The sequence below is a fragment of the Zonotrichia leucophrys genome, chromosome 1 (genome assembly GCF_028769735.1).
Source record: "Zonotrichia leucophrys gambelii isolate GWCS_2022_RI chromosome 1, RI_Zleu_2.0, whole genome shotgun sequence".
Classification (NCBI taxonomy): domain Eukaryota; kingdom Metazoa; phylum Chordata; class Aves; order Passeriformes; family Passerellidae; genus Zonotrichia; species Zonotrichia leucophrys.
The window spans coordinates 64,682,832-64,708,874 of NC_088169.1; the positions used below are offsets into that span (position 1 = coordinate 64,682,832).

The following is a 26,043-nucleotide window of genomic DNA, read 5'->3' on the forward strand; positions in this document are numbered from 1 at the left end:
CTCAAAGGATTTAGGCACAGCAGAAATGGGATATGTGTGCAGAGACCTTAACTCGTAAGAGCTTTGCAGGAATGTGGAAGTGCTTGCTGGCACTGAGAGGTCTGGTTTGGGATTGATCATTTGCTTTGGGATGTGATGGTACACTGTGTGACAGAGTGGCGCAACTCCTCTTCAACAGTATTTTGGCATGAAGGGATGGGTAACCTCTGGGAAGCTGACAGGGGGATGCCACAAACTTGTCTGATGTGGGAGAGCAAAGGGATCCCTTGCAGGCTGTGTTTCTGTCCATTCTGCAGTCCCAAGCTATTTCCTGGGCCCCACACCATCTCCAGGCAAACCATTTGCCCCTGTAAACCAGCTGGCATTTCCTAAATCTCATGGAAATCCTCATTGTCCAGGAGCATGAACGGCAGTTCTTGGCATTTACTGTCCCAGAATAGCAGCCAGAGTTGCAGGAACATCACAACTCCCCCAGCACCTTGCAGTGGATGCTGTTCACACTGTTTGGAGAGGTGGATCAGGCAGGACAGTCCCACATGGAGGAAAAGTGAGATGGCTTCTGCAGGTCAGGCCTTTCCACAGGTGACACTGGTGTGTGTTCTGATGTACCACAGTCAGCTGCAGGAGATGGGACAGTGCTGGCCTTTCCAGGTGTGAAAAATGCGTATTTTTTGATTGGCTTTTCGCAAATATTAAAATGAATATTATATGTGTTATGTTAGAAAGTTATGCTGTATTAATTTTTTAGTAGTGTGTTAAATATAGTTTTAGGTTATAAAAGAATGTTAAAATAGAAACTATGCTATGTAAGATACTTTTTCAAAGGAAAGGGCTCGCTCCAAGATAGCAGCCACAGGATACCTAAGTCTTTCAGAGAATTTATTGCTCCCTTATCGGAAGAAACAAACTTCTTTCCATCTTGCTCAGCCATGAAAACGCTGTTAGGATTCAGAGGAAGACCAGACAGAATCCTGTGTTTGAATGGAATTTATGCATCATGTATGAGATGTATGAATATGCAACAGGCTATTGCTTTTAAGGGTTAATCTTCTGCTAATGTGTGTCCTTTTTCGGGCTTATGTTGCCCAGAAAAGGTACCCAGACGTCCATAACTCTTTGTGTCTCTTGCCTCATATTGTCCTAATCCTAATTGTCCAAAATTTTTATTACTCTAATTATAAATCTATTTTTATAACCATTTTATTACTAGTAAACTTTTAAAATTTTAAAAACAAGTGATTGGCGTTTTTCTCTCAGGGCAGATGAAGTGAAGGCTTGGGGACATTTTTGGAGCGTGTTTCGGAAAGATGCGAGCCTTAATGTCTTTCTTGCACAAAGGAGCCCAGAGCTGGGCACAGCGCTCCAGATGCGGCCTCAGCAGGGCTGAGCACAGCAGGACGTGCTGGCAGCGCTCTCCTCACACCCGAGCTCCCGGCGCCGAGGCCCAGGCCGTGAAGGAGGGTGCGGCCGGGCCGGGCCGGCTGTGCAGGGAGCGGGGCGGGGCGGAGCCGGCCGGAACGCTGCTGCGCGGAACGCCCGTGCGCGGCGGCTGTTCCCGTCCGGCCGGGCGGGCGGGGAGCGCGGGCCGCAGGCGGTGGCGGCGGTGCGGGATGTGGGGCGGCGTGCGGGCCCGCAGCGGGCTGGCGGCAAGGCTGCTCGGCACGGCCCACGGCAGGGCCCGCAGGTACCGGCCTCCCCTGCACCCTCACCTGGCGGACGGGGCCGGCGCCGGCCGGGCATTGCTGTGTGGCCGGGCCGTGCCCCGGGACGCGGCCTTCAGAAGGACGGGACTCACCTGTTCTGCCGGGGCCGTGTGGCCGGGACAGCGGTGGGCAGAAGGCAGCGGGGAGTGCAGGCGGGTGGAGGGGAGTGGCGTGGGCCGTGTTTCTCGTGGTGTTGTCCTTGCCGTCCTTCCCATCTTGGAGGGGTGTGAATGATCCGCGTGTGTGCCCTGACCGTAGCTTTGCGCTCGGTATCAGCAGAGCGGCGCTGCCTGCTGGGTGGTGTTGTTTCTGCACAAAGTGCAGGCTAAGAGCCGTGTTTGGGAGTTCTTCGTTTTTACTGAAGTATTTTAAGCTGCTTTTAATGACAGCTCAGTTGTGCATTTATTATTTTTTTTTTTTTTTAATTTCAAAACTCCTCGATATTTTTGAACAAGCACTGGTGCTGTGATGGTCTTGTGTACAAAACAGCTTGGCTTCTTTGGTAGCTGTGTTTGCTTTCCGAGGCCGAGCTCCCCAGCAGAAGGCAAACTGGATGGCAGGTGAAATACAGGGATGCAAACTGCAGTGTGCTGCTGACTTCAAGTGCCTGAGGCTTTCAGCCTTGCTGTGCTTTGCTGCTGCTGTAGGCTAAGGTGAGGCTGAGAAGGTAGGAGCTGTTCACCCTGGAGAAGAGAAGGTTGCATGGAGATCTCATAGCAACCTTCCAGTGTCTGAAGGAGGCCTACAGGGAAGCTGGAGGGAGACTTTTCTTCAGGAATATGGGTACAAATTGCTTCAGGAATAATGGGTGCAAATGGAAAGAGAGGAAATTTGGTATTACAAAGAAATGCTTGTGCTTGAAGGTTGTGAGATGCTGGGACAGGTTGTCCAGGGAGGCTCTGGATGTCCCAGCCCTGGCAATGTTCAAGGCCTTAAGTGACCCTAGTCTAGTGGGAGGTGACCTTGCCTATGGCAGGGAATGTTAGGCCTGGGTGATCTTTAAAGTCGCTTCCAACCCTTTAACAATCTGTGATTTCTGAATGGTTACATAGTTTTAAAGAGCATGTGGCCTAAATTAACAAAAAAGGAGTTTGTCAAGGACCTTTAGGGAGCAGTGCAGTGTAAAACAGCAGGGTTCCTACCATCTTCTCAGTAAGAAGGTTCTAAAGCTTTCCTTAAATTTCCCTGTTCTTCTCAACATTGAAATTTAGATTTTAATGCTGACGATTTATGAAGTGCAGAATGACCTAAGTGTGATGCAGTGCCTGCTGAAACTGGCAGATTTTCCTTTTTTAGCCAGAGAGAAATGTCTGTGAGGAGGAGAGGTATGCCACAGTTCCTTCATATTTGTGGAGGTGTTTTAAGATCTATTGAAGTTTTTTTATTTTGAATCAGAATAAATATTAATTTTTTCCTTTCTGTAATTTAAAGGTGATTTTTAAACAAAGTTAGTAGGTGTGAATGTAAAGGTTTAAACGCTGCCATTTAGAATGTTATAGAGAACAGCTCTTGAATTTTATGATAGTCTAGAGAATGCAGCTGTGTCTGTGTTGCAGAATCACCTGAGCAGCTCCTTGCTATCCGTGGCTTCTCATCCTCAGCTGCACTGTGTCAGTTTCAGCTTCTTTGCAGTCATGTGCTAAACTAAGCAGAGGAGCTATAACCCAAAGAACTTTCCTGTTTGTTTCTGGGTTAACTTGCAGCAGAATCCATGTTGCAGAGTAGGGGAATGTGATCTGTGGTAGTGCCACAAGTGTGAATCATGTGAGGTTATCTGTATGTATGTAAAGTCTTTTTTCAGGGAGTGATCTCTTTATTGACCCATGTTAAGAGTTTTGGTGAGTTTTCTATAGTACCAATGAATTTAAGTATCAGGTACCAGTAAATTCAAACTCTGTATTATTTCCTCCACAAATAAATGGTGTGCAAAGTTGTTTACTTCGTGTTTGTGATGAGGAAATCAGAAGCTATCAAGAGTTTGAAATGGTGTCTCAGCCCTTCTCAAAAGTCAAAAGGCACGTGTTTAACATGTACTGAACATACTCAGGTCACACTCAGCTGGGCCTGGACAGTTGTAACTGTTCTTTTGGGGTTCTTGACAGGTTTACAAAATTCAGCCTTGGAACCTATTTTTAACTTGTGCTTCCTAACTTTGTATATCATCTAGCAAACAGGAGCTCTTCAGCATGAGCAGCGTGCTCTCTAAAGACAAAGATAAATCTGCTGCTTCCAAAGACAGCACACCTGAAGGGGCAGCAAAGAGGCAGGAGGATGGAGCAGAAGCACCCAAGCAGCAGCTGTTAGACATTATTGGTAATATGAAGGTGGAGGTGAGCTACAGGAAGAAACTCCAACAATTAAAAACCAGTGAGAGGAAGAAGCAAGCTGTGAGCAAGCTGGAAGGTCCGGACAGGGAAGGTTCTGTGCCTCAGGGAATTACAGAAGACACCCAACGGTAAAGTATAACAAACTTTTCTTAGCCTGTTTTACCCTTAGTTCAACTTTCTTTTTTTTGTTATTTAGGACAAATAAACCATTTCCAACAGTATAAAAGAATCTTGTAAGGGAATGTAGTGCAGAGTTGTAGACTGGAGTGAATCACAGGGGAGGATCTGAGCAAAAGGTGCTGTATGCTGTCAACCTTATGCTGCCTTGTTCTGCAGTGAGATTGTGGAAAGGTAGCACTAGCACCTGCCTGTGGAAAGTTATTTTAATGGGGGAAGGGAACTACTGTTCAGATAAAATACAACAAAAGTGAGGAAAAAGAAAAAAAATTAAGAATGGCATAATGATTGTTGAGTCTTTGGAGCTGCTCCTGTCCACAGTGTGTTACATCATATTTGTCATCCCACAGGTCTGTGCTGTGCAGTGGCACAGGGCTGCCATTTCACTAGGCTGGGGAGCAGGAGCTTGTCAGAGTCCTTCAGCATTTGACAATTAGGGCAATGTAGGGCAAACCTGCCTGTCCCACTGGCCACCCCCACTTGGGAAAATACCTGACTAGCTTCTGAGTTATTAAGATATAAAATGGCAGCACAGAAATGACAATTTAAATATATTAAAAGCTTTTGTTTGGTTTTGTTTCTGTATCTGTTGTATCTCTGTTTACAGTTTAAATCCAGAACTGGTGAAGGCTGCTTCTGCAGTTGCATCTTCCCTTCCACGCAACAAGAAACAGACAGAATCAGAGCTCCTTGCACAGCTAAGAAGACATGAAGAAACCACAGATAAACAGAAGAAGGGGGGCACTATTAACCTACGGTCTGTGTATTGATTGTTTTTCTCACTTACATCAGAAATTCCTATTTTGCAATGTCATCCTGAAGGTGACTGCCTTCTGTGTTGGGAAGGTGCCCCTAAAAGATACCTTTGGACAGTATATCCTTAGTATTAATGAATATTGGCAACATTATTGATCTGGTTATACCAAACTCTAAATTTTGCACTCATCCTTCTAAAGTGGTTTTGCAGAAACAAAATTGTTTTCATGCCCAGGATCATTGCTTTCTTGGACAGGCTAGCAAAATAACAGCTCTTTTTGTGAGTTTGGTTGGGTTTTTTTTTTTTTGCCACAAGCTTCCAGAATTCTCACACAATGGATGGATTTGTAGATGTTTCAGACGTTCTGTCTGGACTGGTGAATTTTCATGACAGCTCTGCAGAACTGAACTAGAGCAGCTCTGTTTATAGCCCCACCCTTCCTTTCAAAACTTTCCAGTCAACCCATGAAACTCATCTCTTGGCTTAGCTCTGTTTCCAGTGTGGCTTTCAAACAGATGAGAAACATTTGTTTGGAAACTCAAACACTTGTGCATACAGCTCTTTTGGATGATGGTTAAAGGCAAATTTTTTTTCTTTTTTATTTTTTCAGCTAGTATTCAAATACCTGCTCAGAAAATAAGGCATTAAATCCAGGTGAAATGCTGAACAACAGAAAATTGGATCTTTACCAAAATATGAATGTGAAACCTTTCTTTATGTCTGTTTGCAGTGCAAACTGCAAGCTGCTTATCTTAGTTTTATTCCATAAAAATGAATTTGCCCCAACCGAGGATCTAAGCTTGACCCATCTATTATCATCTGTAGGTTACATGTATTTCTACTTGTAGGTGTCAGTGAAGGATCTGCTGGAATGATTGTCAGTGTTCTGCAAAAAGAGCTAATGGTGTCTCTGGCTGATGTCTGCCTGAGTGGAAATTGAGGAAGAAAGAGACAGATGCTTGCAAACAGGTTGAGTTAGGTGATTGCACAGACTGGGGTGTACAATGCTCAGTGAATGACTTCATTAAGCAAAATATCTGTTCTTCAAATATAAGGATGGAGCAGAAAATCCTGTATATAGAGGATATGTTCGTTAAACTGTTAATTACCAGGGAGTTTGTTCGCTCTCTGTCACTGAGTTCTTCAGAAGGGCAGAGTACACAAATGTCTTTAACAGTGCCATGGGCTGTGGGTGGCCAACTTAAATGTAATTCAAACCTTGTTGAGTACCCAGGGTGCTGGAGGAGCACAGAAATCCTGGGTGAGCTAACACATGCAGTGCCCAGCCTGGAATGTGCTGGTTTCCCTTCCTTAGGTTGCACACGCTCTTGTTTAGGTGTGGTTTTCCTGCCTGCTGGCATCACAGGCTCTCTCCTCACCTACAGCACTTTTCCTGAAGCACTGACCCAACTCTGGCTGCAGTGGAAGAAAGACAGTGACTAAGGAAGTCATAGTCAAAGCAAAAATGTTTTTTCTCTTGAAAGAGAGTTTAAATTCTTCAGAAATTTAAAAGCTGCAGCTATATAGTGCCTCTGTATTTTTGATTGGTAGGTTAAGATGTGATATTACAATGTTTTATGACATGCTTGTGGATGAGGCACTGTCATTAGAAAAATGCATTTTCCTCTACCAGAACCAGCCTTTTTGGAATGTCGTGGCTGGCTTGCTGTGCTCTGAGTTGGCAAGTTCTATTCCCTGAGGCAGCTTTGTGACCTAGCTTGTTTCTCCCAGCAAATACACTCCTCCTGCTGCCGCCATTTGCTGAAAAGTTTTAGTTTTCTTACTTAAGAGTTAGGTAGCAGAAACGCTTTATCAGTGGATGAGTTTTCCAGAAATACCAGCAATTTATGCTGATTTTCATGACAAAAAACTTGGTAAAAGTAACCTTTTAGAGTTACTGTGGACCTCTTAGTTCTTTGAGATAAATACAGTACTCTCAGATTTTTGACTAGTATTTAAAAATGTTGATTTTACAAAGCCCAGCAGCCTCAGACTTGATTTGGTGTGATTTATGTTCCATGATACCTCTATCCACACAATGCCTGAAGATGTTTTTAATATATTAGAAAGCATTCTCTTTTGTTCATGCATGATTATTTTGTGTTGAGTTTTGTTTGACAGTAAGAAAATACGTGCAATTGAACTTTCCCTTTATTTCTGTAAAGGTTTTACAATCAATATACTTACATATTTTAAAAGCCAATATATATTCCTTAGTTTTTCACAATATTTAAAAGCAAGATACTTTCACAAGCAGTAGAGCTACATAGTGCTGAACTGCAAAAAACTGAATTCTGCTATTGTAATTTATTGTATGAAATTTGTTGTATGTTGTCCAAATCTTTTGTACAAATTTTTTTTACCAGGATTGTGGCAAGACCTCCAGAGGTCACTGTTGTATGCAGTCATCTCATTGCCTTGTAGAAAGCATGGGGACAGGGCATTCACTGGGAGGGGAAAATATTAATGATAGAGGAATTTATTTTCCTCAGTGTGGGCTGAAGTTTCACTCAATGGAAATCACCAGAGCACTGCACCAAAATAAAATCTGTAGCCTGACAATTTCAGCTCCTGTTTTGGATGAGCAAGCGTACCTATTCAGAGCTTTGGCTAGAATATATCCAAAGCTCCTTGGGTCTCCGTTTTAAGTATTATAATTATTGGCTGATAATCAGGAAAGAGAGAGAGTCTGTGGTTGTTACAAAAGTCCTACCACTTCCCATCTCTGGAAGGCAGGTGTATGTAGGAACTTCAGTTTTTAATGTGTTGGAACGAGGGAATACATAATATCTAGCCACTATCGGTACGCTGGGGTTGGAGTGGGACTTTTTAAACCAATATTTTTTGTTTCAAAAGGCATTTAAAAAGTCTTTGTGGTTCTACTTTTGTTAGTACAGTGCACTTTTCATGATGGAGCGATGAATGTTGCTGCCAGGAATGTCCATATGCTGATAGTGGGGTGACATTAGGATTTCCTAGCGAGGAACATGGTACCATTGACTGTGTGGTCTGGTAGCTCAGTAGTGTAGTCCTTCCACATCTACAGGGCAAAACTGCAAGTAATTCAGGAAAGAGAGCAGCTCTGAGCAATCCTAACTTCCCTGAAGCATGGGAAAACACCAGCCTTTTAGGTCACAGCTGAGTCAAGCTGTTGGGCTGGGCTGTGTGTGGCTGACCTTAGGAATTATGTCCCTTTGACCCTTGTAAGTGTGTCAAGCCTCTGGCCCAGCACCAGCTCACTAATGCCAGTAGCCACTTCACAGAGTAATTTATAATGTGAGATATGCAACTAATCTGAGATTGCTTTTTATTTAAAATGAAAATGAAATTATTTCAAACTTGTTTTTAGATGCCTTTATTTCAGAGTAGGTACTGGAAGAGCTATGCTTGTTCTGCCATTTGAAACCACATCTAAGACTGAAGAGAAATCATGCTGTGTTTCTGTGGCAATTAGCTTTTACAATTTTCCAGAAGTATTTTTTCTTGTCAGTAAAATCTCTTTTGACTTAAGCTGCCAAGAGCATAGTTTGAATTTCATTTGGATTTTCATAAAATGGGTAATGCACTGTTTTTGCCTTGGCCTATTTTTGTTTTTTGAGCCCATATTTATGTCCTGAAACTTAAGTGCTGCAATTTGGGATGACTGTGTGTGACTGGAAGTGGTTGGGTGGAGAGGAGGCTGTGAGGAAGAGCTATCAGAGAGCTACCAGTGAAGGGAGCTCATGGGCAGGGGCAGAAGAGGCTCTGATTTGCCCTTTGTGATTAGAATGAGCTGTGTATGGTGCTGGAGATCAGAGCGTTTGCTCTTCTCGTATGATTTTCACTCCAGAATGACGAAGGAAGATGTGGTCTGTTAATGCTGTAATATGATTATGCAATGCAACAGATTGCAGTGGATCAGGAAAGGTGACCTACTTATTAGGGTGGCATGATTGGCCCATGTCAGCTGATGTGTGAAGGCAAGCTTCCTTTTGGTCTGCAGCAGCACAGCTCTGTCCCTGGGCAGTATTGGTTCTTGTCCAAAAAAATAGTGATTTTTGCCTATTTAAACCTATTTTTTGTATTCAGAGGAATTCCTCATTTGCTTAAGCAAAACATGCCTAGTACACTCTGTGAATATTAGTATACAGATATATGATTTTTTTTTTTTAGTTGAAAACTAAATAATTTAAAAGGAAGCATTCACTGTAGATTTAATAGACTAAAGTAGCACTTTTATACATGGAATGTAACAAATGGTTTAAAACAACAGCCTTGAATGTTTGATGGATTAAAGATGGGTGTATTTTGTGAGGAATGTAAAATTCTGCCTCCTGGAAGCCCAGTTGAGAGTAGAGTTTCTAGTTAATGCATATGACAAACTTCCTTGCTTTGTCAATCTGTTGAGTTTTTACATGTAATGTTTTCCATTTCAGCAACGTTATTTCAGAAATGACAGTTAAAAGGCAGTCCCCAGAGCAGTGGGGTGCGAGGCTGTCTGGTCGCATTTCCTTGCAGTTGGATGAGGATGGTCAAAGAACAAGGCCTGGAAGGTCATCAGCTCAGATGGACTCCAGAAGGTATTTTTGTGGTGTTCACCTCCAGTAGAAGGAGCATGCAGTTACTAATGGATAATACTTTAAATTTACTTGTACTTATTAATGTTACAATACTTCAGAGCTTAAAGAAATTACTTAAATATTTTTCAAGATAAGTTAACATTGACATAAATTGTGAGAACAAGATAGTTAATGGCAACCAACTAATCAAATAATGTGCATTTTCTTAATACTACATTTTATAATTAAGCATACTTGGTGCTGAAATGTAACTGTTCTTGTTTTAACTAGATTTAACTAAATTATTTTCACCTATGCATAATACAATATTATGTCACTTTCTTAACTTCTTGGGAAATGGAGGTTTTGAAAGCTTGCTTTTCTCCTCTACAAAACTTGATCATGTTCTGTGTTTAGAAAAATTTCATCCATTCTGTTGGGATTTTAAAGATATGTTAAAGTTGGACTATTTATTTATTACCACTTCGTTCTGTAATTGATTTCTTTGTTATCTGTTATAATTGTCTATGAAATTAACTTTATAATTTACATGTGATTTCAGGGTACTCCTTAAGTTTATTTTGCTGCTGTATTATGTGGCCACTCTTGTGAATTAAGGAGTGCTCTTATATTTTTGGTTTACTCCTGTAAGCTGTGCTTTTTTTACCAGTAGTCTTTGGATTTTCCCATGGCAGCTCATCATTGCATTCCTTCTCCATAGCAGTATTTTAGAATTGTATTCTGTCCATAGCAGTTTTTTAGTAAGGTTAACTCCTCTTGTTTTTAATTTACTTTGTAAATTAATCTCTGTTTTGGGAGGTTAGGGCCTGAAAATGGAGGGAATAATTTGTGTTTAGATAGATCATGGTGAAGACAGAATTTGGGTAACAAAGGAAAAGAAAAGAGTGAGTTCCTGGATGAGTAGATGTAAAGTATTCTGTGTGTGGTGGAACTGTGCTTGGTATATAACTTCAGAAACAGCACCTTAAAATAGTTTTTAAAATCCCTGTAGTGAGTAAACTGTCTCCAGTTTCAGGCCTGAGTTCCCTCCTGCAAACCTGAATATCTCATGTATTTGCTTATCAACTGAAAAATAATGGGTTAGGAAGAATACCTAAATTTGAGTCTAGTTAGTACATTGCAAGGAAATGAGTGATGTTGCTTTATAGTAATCTAAACTTGTAATTTTAAAATAAACTTTCTTCCAACACATGCAATGTATCTTTGGCCAATGTCATTGGGAGTTACACACAGATTGGAAAATATAATCCTGAATCAACATTCTTTCAAGGCTCTGTAACTAGATTGTTGTGTGCTGAAATAGCTCCAGGGTAGTTTCATCACTAAAAAGTAATATGACAGGAGCAGGTTTGCAGAAGTAGTTGAGGCCATTAGAAATCTCCAGTAAATCCAGCAGGGTAGAATTTTAAGGTCAGAAAGGATAAATCTTGCCAGGGTAACTGTGGATATGTAATAACAAAATGAAAGAACTGTTAGAATTTCAGTGGAAACCTGGAAGATTATATGATTAAAAACATAGTTGATACTAAAGACATTGGGTTTTTTTTTGTTTTCATCCATAAGAATTTGACTACATGTTGAACTCTTGTATTTTTTTTTAATATAAGCTTATGGCAATGATAAATTTGGTTGAAAATAGATGGTCAGAGTGAAATATTTGTATATTCAGAAGAGTGAGCACCAGGGTGATGCTATTGAAAACATATCATATGGTTATATTCTGACTGTTTGCCCTATGGCAGAGAAGGTGGCTGTGTGATCTTCCAAAAGGGCTATTTATGTCATAAAGCAGGAATTATTTGATTTAGCTGTTGCCTTTTCTGTTCCTGAATTGTGCAATATTTTTTTTACAGGGAAAAAACCCAAGTCTTCAGATAATCACAACTTTGTAAAATCACTTAAGTACTGTGGTTTGATGCTGTTTACCTTTTTTCAGATTCCTAAATATTCCAGTTAAAATTGACTGCAAATATAGTGCTTGATTTATGCTCCTCCTTTCACATGGAAATGTTTTGAGAAGCTCTGTTTAAGACAAATAGTAAAGCCATAAACACTCTCTGATTAAAAGCCTGAAGATTTAGTGAAAATCACTATCTTTTTTTTTTTGTCTCCAGAGATCTGTTAGTTCATGAAAATATTTTGTGCTTTTTAATTTGTTATCTGGCAATGTTGTAAGGTGTTGTGAAATACTAAATATCGGTTTTCTTTTTTTGTTTATAGAAGTCTCAAAGTAGGAAAGAGGCTTAATATATTCACTAAGGCTTCTACAGAACCAGAGCACGCACTGAAAACAGGTTAGTGGAAATTCAGTAATGAAAAATGCAGTGAGGCTAAGTTCTGCATTTTTAGAATATCAAGAGATTTGTTTTTATGAGGAGACATGTCCTGCTCACTTTCTGCTTTCAGTCTGATAAAAGAAATGACTACTTTGATGTAGCTCAGATTTTTACCAAGTGAAACTTCCATGCAGTGTAATGAGATGTTTTCTGTGCTGATCAGGGCACTCTGTTAGTGAATATGAAGGGTATAACTGGCTTTTTGTCACAAAGGTCAGTCTTAATTCTGTGAGTGTAAAGCCACCCTGGAGGATGGGTGTATGTTGGCTCCAGCTTATTTGGTCAAGTTGCAAGGAAATGTGAGGCTGTGATTCCAAGGAAGCAAGCATGCCCTGCAGATGACTAAGTATAAGCAGGGTAGTAGCAACCCAGGACTACACACTGGATTGCTGTGTGTGCTGTGTGGCCTTCTTTTGTTTAGTGTTCCAGATGGAGCTGGAAAGATCCCACTGGCAGCTGACAAATGACACCTTGCTTCACCTATTGTAAAGTTCTTCATATCTGTTTAGAATCATAGAAAGTTTGGGTTGGAAGGGATCTGTAGAGGTTATCGGGTTCCAACCCCCCTGCAATGAGTAGGCACTTCTTCCACTAGGTCAGGTTGCTCAGAGCCCCCCACCCAACCTGACCCTGAATGTTTCCAGAGATGGGGCATCTACCACCCTTCTGGACAACCTGTTCCACCACCCTCATTGGAAACAATTTATTCCTTTTGTCTAGTCTGAATCTCCCTCTTCTGGTTTAAAGCCACTACTCCTTGTCCTGTTGCAATGGGCCCTACAAAAAAAAATTTGTCTTCATCTTTCTTTCAAGCTCCCCTTAAGTATTGAAAAGACTGAATAAAGTCAACCCAGAGCCTTCTGTTCTCCATGAGGAACAACCCCAGCTCTCAGCCTTTCCTCTTAGAAGGGATGTTCCATCCCTCTAATCATCTTCATGACCTTCCTCTGGACCTGCTCCAAGAGGTCCACGTCCCTCCTGTGATGAGTACCCTGGAGCTGGTTGCAGCATTCTAGGTGGGGTCTCAGGAGAGCAGAGGGGAAGAATCTCTTCTCTCAACCTGTTGGCCATTATTCTAGTTGGCTTTCTGGGCTGTGAATGCACATTGCTGGCTCATGTCCAGTTTTTTATCCACCAGTATCCCTAAATTCTTCTTGGCAGGACTCTGTCCATTCATGAGCCTGTGTAGATGCTGGAGGTTGCCCCAAGCCAGGGGCAGCACCTTGCACTTGGCCTTGTTGAACCTCATGAGATTTCCATGAGGTCACTTCCTTGAGTTTGCCCTTGAGGTCCCTCTGGATGGCATCCTGTCCTTCACGTGTGTCAACTGCACCACTCAGCTTGGTGTCACCTGCAGATGTGCTGAGGGTGCACTTAACCCCTCTGTCAGTGGTGTGGATGAAGAGACTGAACAATACTAGTCTCAGTGTGGATTCTTGAGCAACACAACTTTATCACTGACCTCCATCTAGGAATTGAGCTTTTGACCATTGAATGCATGGTCTGGATAGACCCTTGGAATGGCCCATGAACCCTGGACCATCTGGATGTGACCATCCAACCAATTCCTTATCCACTAAATGTACATGCCAAAACTCATGTGAGATAAAAGATACCAAAACTAAATTCAAAACAGGTGTGACACCTTCATATTCACTGCATGGTACAGCTGTGTGGGAACAGTCTTAACAGGGATAGCTTCTACTCTGGAAGACTTGGCTTTACTACAGGCTGGGTTTGGCCAAGAGTGTGTGAGTATGGGCAAGTCCTGTAAAGAATGTTGTCCCTCACTTTTCTTTGTGAACAGTGAGACTGCATTGTTAGTATTGATCTTCAAAATGCTGTTTTTCCTCAGCTGTTCTGAGGCCCTTTTAAAAAACAGACTTTGTTCCAGTGTAGTGACTTAGACCTTTATGTAAAGTTAGTAGCAGCAGAAGAAATAGTACTCCTGTCTAAAATCTTACAAAATCATGAGTATTTGTTTCAGTTTCAAAAGTAGAACTGTAAGTTTTTGCCAGATTCTAGCTGAGTAGTTTTTTATCTTTTTTTTTCACTTGAAACTACAGGGAGATATTAATTTGATTACTTAATTTTTTAGTAAAATGTTAAATAGTGCCATTTGCATATTTTCAAGCAGCTGTGAACTTTCTGAATACAGACACCTCTATGAAAGCTGTTTATTAGAATGGGATTCAGTTTGCTGTGTTTTAAGACTGCCAGTATGATTAAAATTGGTCCATTTTACGTGTAAAACCCACAATGAATGATGTAGTGTTTGTTTTTAGTTGTCTTAACAAAAGTGGTGTTGAAAAAAATGGATTTTGAGTTGAATCAAATTTGCTCAGGTAAAAGAGTGAGAATATAAGATTTCTTTTTAGTATGAACAGAATGCAGACACAGTGGCTCATCGTACTCACCCCAGCTAAAAGCTGAGATGCACTTTTTTTTTAAAACATAAAATTGGAATGTGTACAAATTGTTTCAGAGAGCAAGTGGACTTTATTGTATTTGTAATTAGAAGTTCATTAGTAAGCTTCTTTCAGCTTTTTGTTTGGTGTTTCCTGCTTGATTCCAGGTAGCCTTGAGGAACTCTACAGTGTGTTTTAGACCAGGAAGCTGATTACTTGGCTTACTGACTAAGCCTGATGACAAACATTTTTTTGGGCATTAACCTCGGGAAATACCAGTGTGATACTTGATACCTTGATTCATTTGTTTTCACTGTCTTGGTTCATATTTCAGGAGATAATGGGTTAAATTTTTTCTATACAAAACAGAAAAGCAAGTTTTGTTTTAAGTATTGACTATTGACTTTGAAAACTTGAATATTAACTGGAAATTGTCATCCTGAAAATACTCTTCATAACTGTTAATGTAAAATGCCAGTATTATTTTCTGCTTCATGAGGTGAAATTATAATCTTTATCACCTCTCCTGCAAGCTTGAAAAATGAGGTACTGCTTTCCTCTGTTAGAGGATTTATTAGTTTCTTTATGATGTGGACAACAATTTCATTCTGGTATGGTTTCTCATGTTGTCTTGTAGCTGTATTTTATTCCTGTCTCCAGCCCTCAAATCAAAGTACTCAGCCTGGTAAAATAGTTCTGGAAATTTCCCTCTTAAGGAATAATTTGAATAACTGTATTCTGATTTAACACAAAGAACCCCTCTGAAAACACTTTTATGTATGTAAAAATACTGTTTCCCCTTCCATTGTGTTTTCTCTTAAAGGAGGGGGGATTTTTTTTAATTCAGTTGAGTTGTAAGCCACTGAGCTGAAGATGAAATTATATCTTGGCCTCAAGTACTTAGACTCAGGAGTAATAAAATAATAGGTTATTGGCTATAATCCACTCCAAGTGGACTGTAATACTTGAATCCACATAAAGATCTGTGTTCCAAGGATCTTAGGATGAATTGATAACAGAGGGAGGCAGGAAAACAAAGGGGAATGCAGCTTAGGCCAGCTCACTCGACAGCAGCCCAGGGCACTCCCAGAGGTCCCTCCCTGTCCTGTGGTAACAGCTTGTTCCCTGCAGTTCAGCGAAGCGCTTCAGTCTGGGCTCGTGACCAGCTCTCCTGGGTGGAGGGACAGGAACTCCTTGAGAAGAGTAACTGCTGCAATATGAGTGCACTTTGATTTAAAAAAAAAAAAAAAAAAGGCATCAGAAAAGATATATCCCTAAAGGAACTGTTTAACTTTGTGAAAAGAATAAGAAATCCTGGTTTCTCAGCTTGAGAGACAAAAACTAGCACGCTTAGGAGCATTGGGAAAGGAATTGCCATCCTTTGAGTTGAGTTGTTTCCCTGAAGGAGAATGTAGTTGTGAAGAACCTGAAAACTCCTGTAGAAGTAAGGGTCCTTTAGCACAGTGCACCAGTCAAGTTCAGAATTTGCTGTGTCCTCATTTTTTGAAAGACAAAACCAAAGAATGATTGTGGAAAAATTAAATTATTGCTTTATGTGAAAGACATAAAAATAAATATTCCCCTAGGTGTTCAGAGTAGATTTTCATCAGACATTTGAGAACTTAATGAACTTTCATGTTAACAGAGAAGTCTCATTTGAGAAAGGTGATGCTGGTATTTAAGGTAGAAAAATTTGCATGGCTGAAGTTATTAGTCTCTGTAAAGATTGATGTTAAAGGACTTTGTCTTAGCTATTGAGAAGTGTTTGGTTGCTGACAGATCTTAACAAAATTTATTTTTTAGTATCTTCACCAACAATTTGGGATCTGGAGTTTGCAAAGGAGGTTGCAGCAGTAACTGCACAGCCTCCCCGCAATGGTTTTGAGGAGATGATCCAGTGGACAAAAGAAGGAATACTGTGGGAGTTCCCAATTGACAATGAAGTTGGTATGTGCACCATGAGCTTTTATTATCTCTTTCAGTTTATCTTTTCTGAAAATTAGAGCATGTTTGACCTTTGACTGTTTTAACATAATGTTTCAGCTGTGAGTCATGCTTTTGATAGTAAACAAACATAACTCCCTGACTGTCCCAGATCAGAGATGCTCAGATGAACTCATTCTGGCACTCTTCAGGTGAAGTCTTGCAGGTGGTTTGGCTGATCCGAGGGCTGGCTGCTGCCAAAAGGGGACAACTCCTTCCCTCCCCCCCTCCTCCCCCCCGATGTGTTTAACACCAAAAGGCAGTTCAAGTCTCTTATATAATACCTTTTACTCTGCATCTTTACTAAGTTAAGCTCCTAGCAGAACTTGGGGAATCTTAAAACTGCTGTGCGTGTTTTATAATGCTGATTGTGTTCTTTGGTGTGGCTCTTGGACCAAGTCTCTTGCCAGATCCCAACCAGCTATCTGCCAGTTCCGTATCTGGGCAGGCCAAGTGTTAAACAGTTGTTTGTTCCCTTTGTTCTGTCTGTTTCATAAGAATAAACAGTCACAATATTCACTCACCCTGGGCATCTATGTTAATTAGGCATCTTTGTGCACAGTATTTTCTTTTATTACCATAAAAAAAGAGAAAGCTCTGTGTGAAGTTATGCCAGCAGAGAGAGTGAACGTTAAGGAAGTGAAGAACAACTACACAAAGTGTGCAATATAGGAAAGGGGACTTCATAACTTCAGGGAGAGCTTGGCTGTGGGTTTTGGGGTTTTTTTAAAGACTTTAAAGACATCAAACAAAACTGCTTTGTAATGATTCAGTCACTGAGAGCAAAACAGGTTAGTATCTGAAGCTGGGAGTCTTTGAAAATCTGTCCTATACTGAGTTGCAAATTGAATAATGTGCTTCATTGTTTCTTAATGTTTATTCTCATCCTATTTGGCAGTTTCTTCACAGAATTTAATCACTGCTCCCAGGATTGATCTGTTCCATCATGTTCCATCATGTAGAAATCCAAGTATACTCTAGTCATGTTTTTGCAAGCTTAAAACCACTGTGGCCAATGGTTTTTGTGTTGTTGTAATGTGGCTGGAACCCTGCTGTCTGGGGCCCTCAGTTGACAGTGTGTCTTTGGCGGGCCGTGGTTTCCCTGGGGCAGCCGTGCCGCTGGAACCGCGCTGTCTGGGATGGGGCGGCCAGCGGACAAAGAGGCTTTACATATAGTTAAAACAAGAATCTTGATTGATTTGTCCACAAAGACTAGTCATGTGGAAAATTCCAGTGGAGCCTTCCAAAACCTGTCACCTCTCAGGTTGAAATACCAAGTCAGTAAGACTGGCCTATCAGACTGCCAGCCACAGGCTGTTAACCACCTCAGGTGTGTCAAAGCACAGTTAAAAGCTCGAGAACCTTGCTCTGAGTATATCAACATGTTGTAATTTCAGTTTCTCTGCAAAATAAAAATGTCCCTTTCTGCTGTTAATTTTGCAGTTTTGTAACAGCCATTGCCCTCAACAGGAGGAGATTACTTCAGCTTGTTTTGTATCCAGAAATGTGTGATTATTCTTCTATGCCAAAAACATGTGGCTTTAAAAATATAAGTGCAATTAAATTTTCTGTTGAGGAAGTACGTATACTCAGCTTTCAGCATTATGAAATCTTTTAAGGTTTTAAACCAAATATAAAAAAGAAAGACAACCTCTTACAACTCTTTTCCTTGGCTCCAGAGTATCTCTGGTGTTCTCATTAGGGTGCTTCACCTAGGCACTGTACTGTGCTGTGTGGCACCAGGGCGAGGTCACGGTTTTTAAAATTATTTTTGTGTGAACATCTGTAGATGTGGTTGGACATACTGGCTTGCTACAGTGGCCAGCAGCAGTCTTCGCCCCCACACCTTACTGCCCTGTTGTTTGCTTTTACCTGCATGCCCTTGCCCTTGTCCAATGAAGTTGAAGTCACTGTTAGGCAGAAAATTACCTTTTTTTTCTTTTCCCTCTCCATCTCTCCATCCTCTGATTAATTTTTACCAGTTTAGCAAACCATTAGTATAGCTTGCGTAACATTGTTCTCACCACTCCTTTCTGCTTGTCTCTCCTGCATTTAAGTAGATTTAATGCTGCTCCATGATTGCCATGGCAAAAAGTTGGGAAGACAATTATTTGTGCCTCATTTATTATTTCTGTGCATTTATACCATAATGACTCAAAAAGCTGGAAAGGACAGAGCAGATTATAGGTGAGAATTTGCCTTAGCACCTCGTTATGAGGAGCAAATGCTTTTGGTGGGCCAGAGATTGTTACTGCACAAGTGATAGGAAGGTCTCAGAAAATTAATTCCTCAGTTGCCTCAGATGGCTTCTGCAGGCAAAAGTTCACCAAATCCTGTTCTAGTTGCTGGTTAGCTGAGCTGCTGTTCCCAACAGAGAAATATTGGATCATCTTGCCAAGGGAGTTGGCAGAGTTGCACAACCATTGCGTCAGGGTTTCTTTACTATCTCTGTTCTAGGGACCTTCTGAAGAGCATGATTGATGTCATTCTAAAAATCCTGAAAGGATCGAATACTTTGTGTTGAAAGGGACCTTTAAAGATCATTTAATCCAAACCCTCTGCCATGGACAGGGACATTTTTTCACTATATCTGAATACTCAGTCATCTTTATATCATGTCAGCAATGCTCGCTATAAGGGATGGACATCTGTGTCTGGATTGGTATCTTTAAGACAAGGTTGGTCATGTCTTGGAAGGATTAGTGTTTTAGCTAGAGGAATTCCCCAGATTTTCTGTTTTGTAGCATGTAGGGGGTTGGAAATAGGATATTGAGAGTAGGTGTCTTCTTGTTTTGATGTTGAAAAAGAAAATTCTCTAATTTAGACTTCTGCCACGCATATTGCTTCAAATTATGTTTCTGAGGACAGTGCAAGAGAGGCTGAGGGACAGGCTGGCAGCAGGAGTCCGGGCTTGCTAGGGGTGAGGGAAGTCATTATCTCTTCTAATCTGTTCCCACCAGAGGCTTCAGCCTCTGATGCTTTGGACAGTTGTGGTCTCCTTTTCTGTGATGCACACTTTACTTTTTTGAGGACTGAAATACGTGGTCTAACTGAAATATTTGGACTTAACACTTCATCCCCAAACCATAGACAGTCTTTGACAAACAGGAAAGCAGAATACATATGTAATATTTACTTATCACCTGCATTTTTGTGAGATTCTAAATTGCTTATTTTGGGTTAAAGATGAAAATTAGTGAAATTATTTATTAGACGAAATCTTTCCTGATGCCCTGTATCTGTCTCCAGAAGAAGAGCATTCAGAAGGCCAGATTTTACTGTCAGCATTATTCAGATTCTTTAAGTAGTGATTTTGTTTGGTTTAATTCTCTTGGATTTTTGAGACCAAAGAAAGTAAGGAAGTCTGGAAAGGTTGTTAGTTTGAAAAGGCAACCAGTAGCATCCAGGTGCAGTAAGATTCTATCTCCCCTTGGTGGGGGAAAGCCAGCATGGGTGCATAGTGGAAGGATCATCACTGCTTCTGTCTGTGGACATAGTTTTCCAACCACAACAGAAATACACTTTCTGAAACTGACATTACCCGATTTTTGTTATTTTAACTTTCAACATAAAGGAATGAGGAGAGAGCTTCTGAAGAAGAAAATGTGCTTTTTTTTTTCAAGAACCACAGAGATAAATGTGGTGTGCAACTGTGGTATTGATACACTCACACATTTCTAGGAAAAATACAGGTATTTCTCAGCTCCTTCAGCTATTGCAATACCTTAAGTTTAAAGCAGGAAAAAAGTAATGCAAACTTAACAAATGCAAGTGACCTTTTAGTGACTTCTCCATCTCAGAGATGGACATAATTTCTTCTGAAACTATAGCAGCTCTACCAAAGAAGGAAGCCTAGAACTAATGTGGTTTAATTACCTTAGTTTTAATACCCCTGATTTAATTTTATCAAATAATTTAGAAAAACATGTACACCATACTCATGTGTGTGGTATAGGCTTCTCATTTTTATCACCTTGAAGTAGTGCAATATTTTTCTCTAATAACAGATTTTACTGAAGGGTGCAAGCCAATTGGTATCAAATAAAAATTTCCATGTATATCTAACTGAAGAAAAATCTTTCTTTACAAATCCCAGATTGCCTTTTGCTTTTTTGCCCCTTAAAATTAGGAACAGCAAAAGCAGCCTTTTTTCTATATGTAGGAATTTGTGTTCTGAGTCACTACCATCATAGCATGAACAACAGCAAAAAAATCCACAGGATGAAGAACAAACTTTTGCCCTGTCTCCAATAATCCCTTGTACCATGTCCTGTGGAGGCTTTTGAGTGCATCATCTTTGGTGATGGCTATGACTTAATAGCAGCTGGTGAGATACACCACACTTTTGCATCATCATATGCACTCACACATTCAGAAAATGTCAGAAAACAAATTTCTGTGCCCATTTGATAGCAATAGGATTGCAAGGACTTGTGTTTGTTAGCTGTTCAGTATTTGATACTTTATGAGGTTGCCTTATTTGTTCAAGACTAGTTTGTATTCTTTAATCCTCTGCAGAATTTAGGCAATCGGTGTTCTCTTTAAAAATTTATGAAGAAAGTGCCTGCAATCTAAAAGGTGGTACCAATGATGAATCAAAATTTTCAAGTATTGAACAAACCGGATTTTAGCAAGAAGATTGATTTATGGTTATAATTATTCCTCCTACTTCCACCCCAGCATCAGGCTTTCATCAAGATTTCAAGCCAGAAATTTGATTTAAATATTACATATTCTTAGAAATGCAAGCAGAACCATTAATTTTACTAATTTAAGATTATTTTCAAACGATACTATTTTTACTTTGTTAAACTTGCTATTATATTATGATAACAACTTTGTCTTTCTTGCTTTGTCTTTCTGTCAGGGATGGAGGATGATGCTGAATTTCATGAACATATCTTTCTGGACAAACACCTCGAAGGCTTTCCCAAGGAAGGACCTATCCGCCACTTCATGGAACTAGTCATCTGTGGGCTTTCAAAAAACCCATATCTCAGTGTTAAGCAGAAGGTTGAACATATTGAGTGGTTTCAGAAGTATTTTGAGGAAAAGAAGGAACTTCTTCAAGAGATTTGAGATTTGGGAAAGTGCTTACCCTTGAAATGAAGAAGTTATGTGTCAGTGCATAGTGATCATGTGGCCTGAAAGTTGTATTTTAAACAATAAACTCAAAGGTCGTCTTTTGTTACATGTGTGTCTGTGTGTGTGGATACTTCTGGCAGCAAAAGAAGGAGCTGAAAAGTATGGCTTTTGTAGAACGTGCATTTAAAATTTAGTTTATTGGAACTGTTGTTTTCTAAATTTGAAACTGGTCTTTCAGCAGTACGAAATGCTAGGTCTAATTCCATGTCCTCCACCCTTCACACCTGGACTATCTTGACAGGTTGGATCATCTTTCCCATTTTGAAAAGCTTGAAATTCTTTCATTTTGCTTATTTATGAGCCACACTGGTATTTGGATGGTATTAATCCTTTCTCCCCCCTTTCACTAACTATAATTATTGGTTCATTTTGAAGTTTTTGGTAATGACAAAGTGATTTGAATGGTATGCTTTTTGGTTCATGTGCTCAGTGAAAGGCTGTTGTATTCCTGAAATGTGTGCACAGCATAACACTGGTGGGTTACAGAAAATAACAAGGGAGTGATGTTCCTTAGGGTTTGCTGTTGGGACTGGTGCCACCAACAATGGCTTTAAACTCAAAGAGGTGTAGTTGGCATTAGATGTTAGGGAGAAATTCTTTGCCTTGAGAGTGGTGAGGCACAGGTTTCCCAGAGAAGCTGTGGATGCCCCATCCCTTGAAATGTTCAAGGCCTAGATAGGATGGGGTTTGGAGCAGCCTGGTCTGGTGAAAGATGTCCCTGCCCATGCAAGAGGGGTTGGAACTAGATAATTTCTAAGGTCCCCTCCAACCCAAACCATTCTGTGATTCTAAAGTTATTCTCCTGCCATCCATACATCCATTCTGAGGCTTTTGACTAACTTCCCATCAGTATTGTTTAAAAAAAGAGTCTGAATGTCAAGTAATCCATAAAGTGCTGTTACACTAGAGCAAGCAGTTTTTTGATGACTTGGCTTGGAGCTTAAACCTTCTGCATCTGCAGGACTGGAAAGAGTTCTTGGCATTCCTGACAAGGAGAGTTGTTGCCTACAGCTTACATGATGCCACTGCTATCTTCTGTCTAGTCCTGTGATGCTGCTGAAGCAGCTTCATATTTTCTAGATAATCCTTTATTCCAATTAAATGTGTATGGATTGAACTATTGCAAAGTATTTTACTTCAGTTATCTCTTGCTAAATTTTCATCCAGAACTACTCACTTATAGTTCAGGATTCTGAGCGATCATCTTGCTGCTTAAATTTACTGAGCATTTCCAGCCCTGCATACTGTGTTCTTCCTTGTTCTTCCCAGTCACATTAGCAGCTATTGGACCTATAAATACACTCCTGTTTCTCACATTTCCTTGTAACTCAAGCAGGAAGGAGGATTAATACAAAATTCGTTATAGATTGAAGGTAGAACACCAGCTTTGTATGCAAATTGATTTTTAAAATGAGAGTTACATGAAAGAGAATGAAAAATGAAGAGTTGGCCTTTTTCTGTGAGTTGGAAGATTATTGCTCTGTTCTGCTCATCTCCAGGATATGAGTTTGCCCTTCTGGCAAAGGGAAAGGCTCAGGCTCTGGAAAGGAAAAGCAACTTTTTGACTTTCTGACTGTAAGAACAGCAAGATTCAAGTTTTGCAGAAATTTTTAGAGGCTTCCTGGCTTTGGAATGGAGAGAGTGAGAATGATATCAAAATATCTCCATTTGGTACTATGATACTATAATAGTTTTAATTTTTGGTTCAATGCCCAGATATGTTTTGCTTAAAAAATACTGTTCACAAATTTCTAGCAAACTGTAGCGCACAGCCTGTGTCCTGCTGTTTTCAAGCCTTTTCTGAAACAAGGTACAGTGACTTTGAAGTCAGTGCAGGATTTTAGAAATAGCTCCTCTTGTGTATTTGCCTGTAGTCTGTGTTTTGATGTGAAAGACAGGACGCTCACAAGCTGGAAGAGGTTCAGGAGTGCATGAACTGAAGTACTGAATTTCACCGCACTGGGAACGGGGTGAATGTTATCATTTAAACAGATTCATTAGGAGGTCAGTACTTGGGTAAGCTCTTAACAAGAGCTCTTGATGCTTAGGGTCTTTAGAAAGCTGTAGTAATTCCTACTTAGGTGCTTAAATATAGATTTGAGTGTTAATACTAGGCAACAGGATTTGAATAATCAGACCTAGCTGCTCATATGTATGGAGGCTTCTGGCAATATGGAGGCTCAAGGCAAATTATGAGAGCCCAAGTGGCAGGACTTTTATGTGTAGGGATTTTTGGGGTGTACACTGCTTGGTAATAGGCTTTGCTGCTTTTTCAAGCATTGCTTACAGATTAGTCACTTTCAAGCATGAAAATTCCCCATTTCTTTTGAATCCCAAAGGATAAAAGCTTTCTGCTATTCAGAGTGGAGCCAGTGTTGCAGCTAGTGATTCCCACTGTGGAGTCATTTGGATTTTTCTTGGTATGATTGGTTTTCTCCTCTCTTGGAACTGGTTAGGTGATGCTATGTGGTAACTTAATGTGCTCAGCATTAGCATCTGTGCCAGGTAAAATAGCATTTGTTACATTCTGCGCTCTTCCATCTTTATGCATGAAGCTGAAGTCTTGTAATGTGCTGCTAATGCTGTGCCTCCTTGGAAAGGAAAGTTGTCTAGCTTTGGTGGGGAGCTGGGGTTGACACTGCCCTGAGAAAAGCAAGAGGATGGAGCAGACTGGCCTGGAGCCATAATTGGGGGGAACATTGTCCATCTGCAATTTTGGAGTGACAGTTCCTCCTCTTGGTGACTCAGTGGGTGCATAGCAGGAGGATTTTTGTTGAGTGGAGATGGCTGCGTTGCTGGGAACTTGTAGGCAAAGGCTAAAGAGGTTCATTGCTGGAGCCTGCATGCTGCACTGTGAGAAGTCTTTTTCCTCACTTTCTGTTATGTCCAAGTAGTCTCCATTTTCCGCCTGTCTGGTGCTACCCCAGCAGTTCCAGGGAGTCTCTGGCCATCTTGGAGGAGATGGAGCATTTGCTACTAGATGGTAGTAAGAAAAAGCTGGAGGAACAGTTGTGTGGTTGGATTGTGAGATTATGTGTGCTGGGATTCCAGCTCTTGGTGTCAACCTTGCTAAGGAATTTCACTGCAGCATTACTGAGGCTTGCACTCCTTGAACACTTACCTGAGCACTGGAAGAAAGTAGGCAGTGGCTTAATTAAACCCTTTGGACTTGGAAAAAGGGGCTAAAATGAATGGAGTGAATATGGAGGAAAATCTTGCACAGGTTTCTAAACTGCAGGCAGGTTTTTCTTTACCCATGCATGTATTTTTAGATGAAGAGGAGTATCAAAGGAGTCCTTGAGTGCTACTTAGGTCCATTTTTTTCAGCACTTACAGAGATAATAAAATTTCAGCATGAAAATAAGTCTTCATCAGAAGCTTGTGCTTTGAGAACCCTGAAGCAGCAGTTATGTAAGAATGGCCATAGTATTGCTTTCAGTGGGGGTTTAAGAGTAAATAGTCGTTGTTTAGTGGGGCTTGTGAGGATCACTTAAAATTATGCTTGTGGACTGAGAACAATGACTTCTGAGGCTGCAGGATCTGGTTTTCACTGCAGACACAGCTGCAGCTGCTTTGGAAAGTCCAGCTGCCTCTGTGCTAGTGTCCAGCAGGACATGGCGAGGGTGCAAATCCCACCCTGCCCAGTGGCTGTGGCATTTTGGTCTCAGGATCTCCACAAGATGTCAGTGTAGATTTATTGGATTAGATATAAAAATCCTTGTGCTGTTCCCTCTAATAGATTAAAGCAAAAACTGTTCTGAAGCTGCACAATAGGTTTGATTGTGCTCTGGAACGTGTTGCCTGTGGACGATGGAAGCGGCCAGCGCTGGCGTCGAGGGAGGAGGGTGAGTGTCACCCTGAAACGGGAGCAGAGCTCTTGCCTGAAACTGGCAACGCTTTGCTCACATCAGCGTGCCCTTATTCCCTTGGGGACAAGCTGCAGTGCACTCGTGCAATAAAGTACTCTATATTGTACTCAAAGAAGAGCTGCAAGCCTGAGGAAAAACTTCCTCCCACCATCCAGGGTGGCAAGAAGGATGTGAGGATGGTCGGATCAAGTCATGTACTGGAGAGTGTAGCTGCTGCATAGGTGGTATCCAAAGCTTACTTGGTTTCTTTCCATAGGAAAAGCGGACTTGCAATGTCCAACGAGCCGTGATCCTGCAGAGCCTGGTACACAGCATCCAGCCGAAGGGAGTTCCCCTTGACCTTTTACCGCTTCTGCACAGCGGTCCCAGGCGTAGCACAGGGGTGTTTGAGAGCCAGCCAGCTCTTCTCCTTTGAGTGCCTGGTATTTTTTTCCCATTTCCCAATAAAAGCCAAATGCAGGGCAGCCCCCCCGCCTCTCCTTGCAGCTGGGGCTGCGGTCCCCCGCCCCAGAGCCGGGGCTGGCGTGGGTGGCCCCGCTGTCCCCGCAGGGCTCGGGCGCCGCCGGGCCATGGATGATTCATTGCGGTCCCGGGCGCTGCACCCTGTCACCCGCCAGGGAGGGAGCGAAAGGTGACGGTGTTTGTCAGCCGTGGCACAAATAGCCACGTTTCAGATTTCATTGGGGAAGCGGGGAGGCAGGGAGGGAGACCACTGCGGCGCTCAGCCCCGGTCCCAGAGTGCCTCGTAAGCAGGTGGTGGCGAAAGCAGAGCTTCATCT

The 26,043-nt window shown here is 41.3% G+C and overlaps 1 protein-coding gene across 2 annotated transcripts; it reads left to right on the forward strand.

Annotated features, from left to right (window-relative positions):
• Window positions 1-1,555: 1,555 nt before the first annotated feature.
• MRPS31 (mitochondrial ribosomal protein S31) lies at window positions 1,556-21,441 on the forward strand. 2 transcript variants are annotated; one of them, XM_064715497.1, is made up of 7 exons: window positions 1,556-1,684; window positions 3,871-4,158; window positions 4,815-4,964; window positions 9,380-9,523; window positions 11,744-11,817; window positions 16,071-16,214; window positions 21,118-21,441. In XM_064715497.1, the coding sequence occupies exons 1-7, from the start codon at window positions 1,611-1,613 to the stop codon at window positions 21,327-21,329; spliced, it is 1,086 nt and encodes a 361-aa protein (XP_064571567.1). In that variant the 5' UTR covers window positions 1,556-1,610; the 3' UTR covers window positions 21,330-21,441. The 2 variants fall into 2 exon arrangements, with proteins under 2 accessions (XP_064571567.1, XP_064571577.1); XM_064715507.1 differs by having other exon boundaries at window positions 1,681-1,828.
• Window positions 21,442-26,043: the final 4,602 nt, after the last annotated feature.

What these genes read in the sequence shown, in the direction of transcription:
- MRPS31 (XM_064715497.1), top strand. Translation starts at nt 1,611, where the DNA reads ATGTGGGGCGGCGTGCGGGCCCGCAGCGGGCTGGCGGCAAGGCTGCTC. An exon ending in GCTCAGATGGACTCCAGAAG is followed by an intron (nt 9,524 to 11,743) that starts GTATTTTTGTGG and finishes TTTTGTTTATAG; the next exon opens with AAGTCTCAAAGTAGGAAAGA. An exon ending in CCCAATTGACAATGAAGTTG is followed by an intron (nt 16,215 to 21,117) that starts GTATGTGCACCA and finishes TCTTTCTGTCAG; the next exon opens with GGATGGAGGATGATGCTGAA.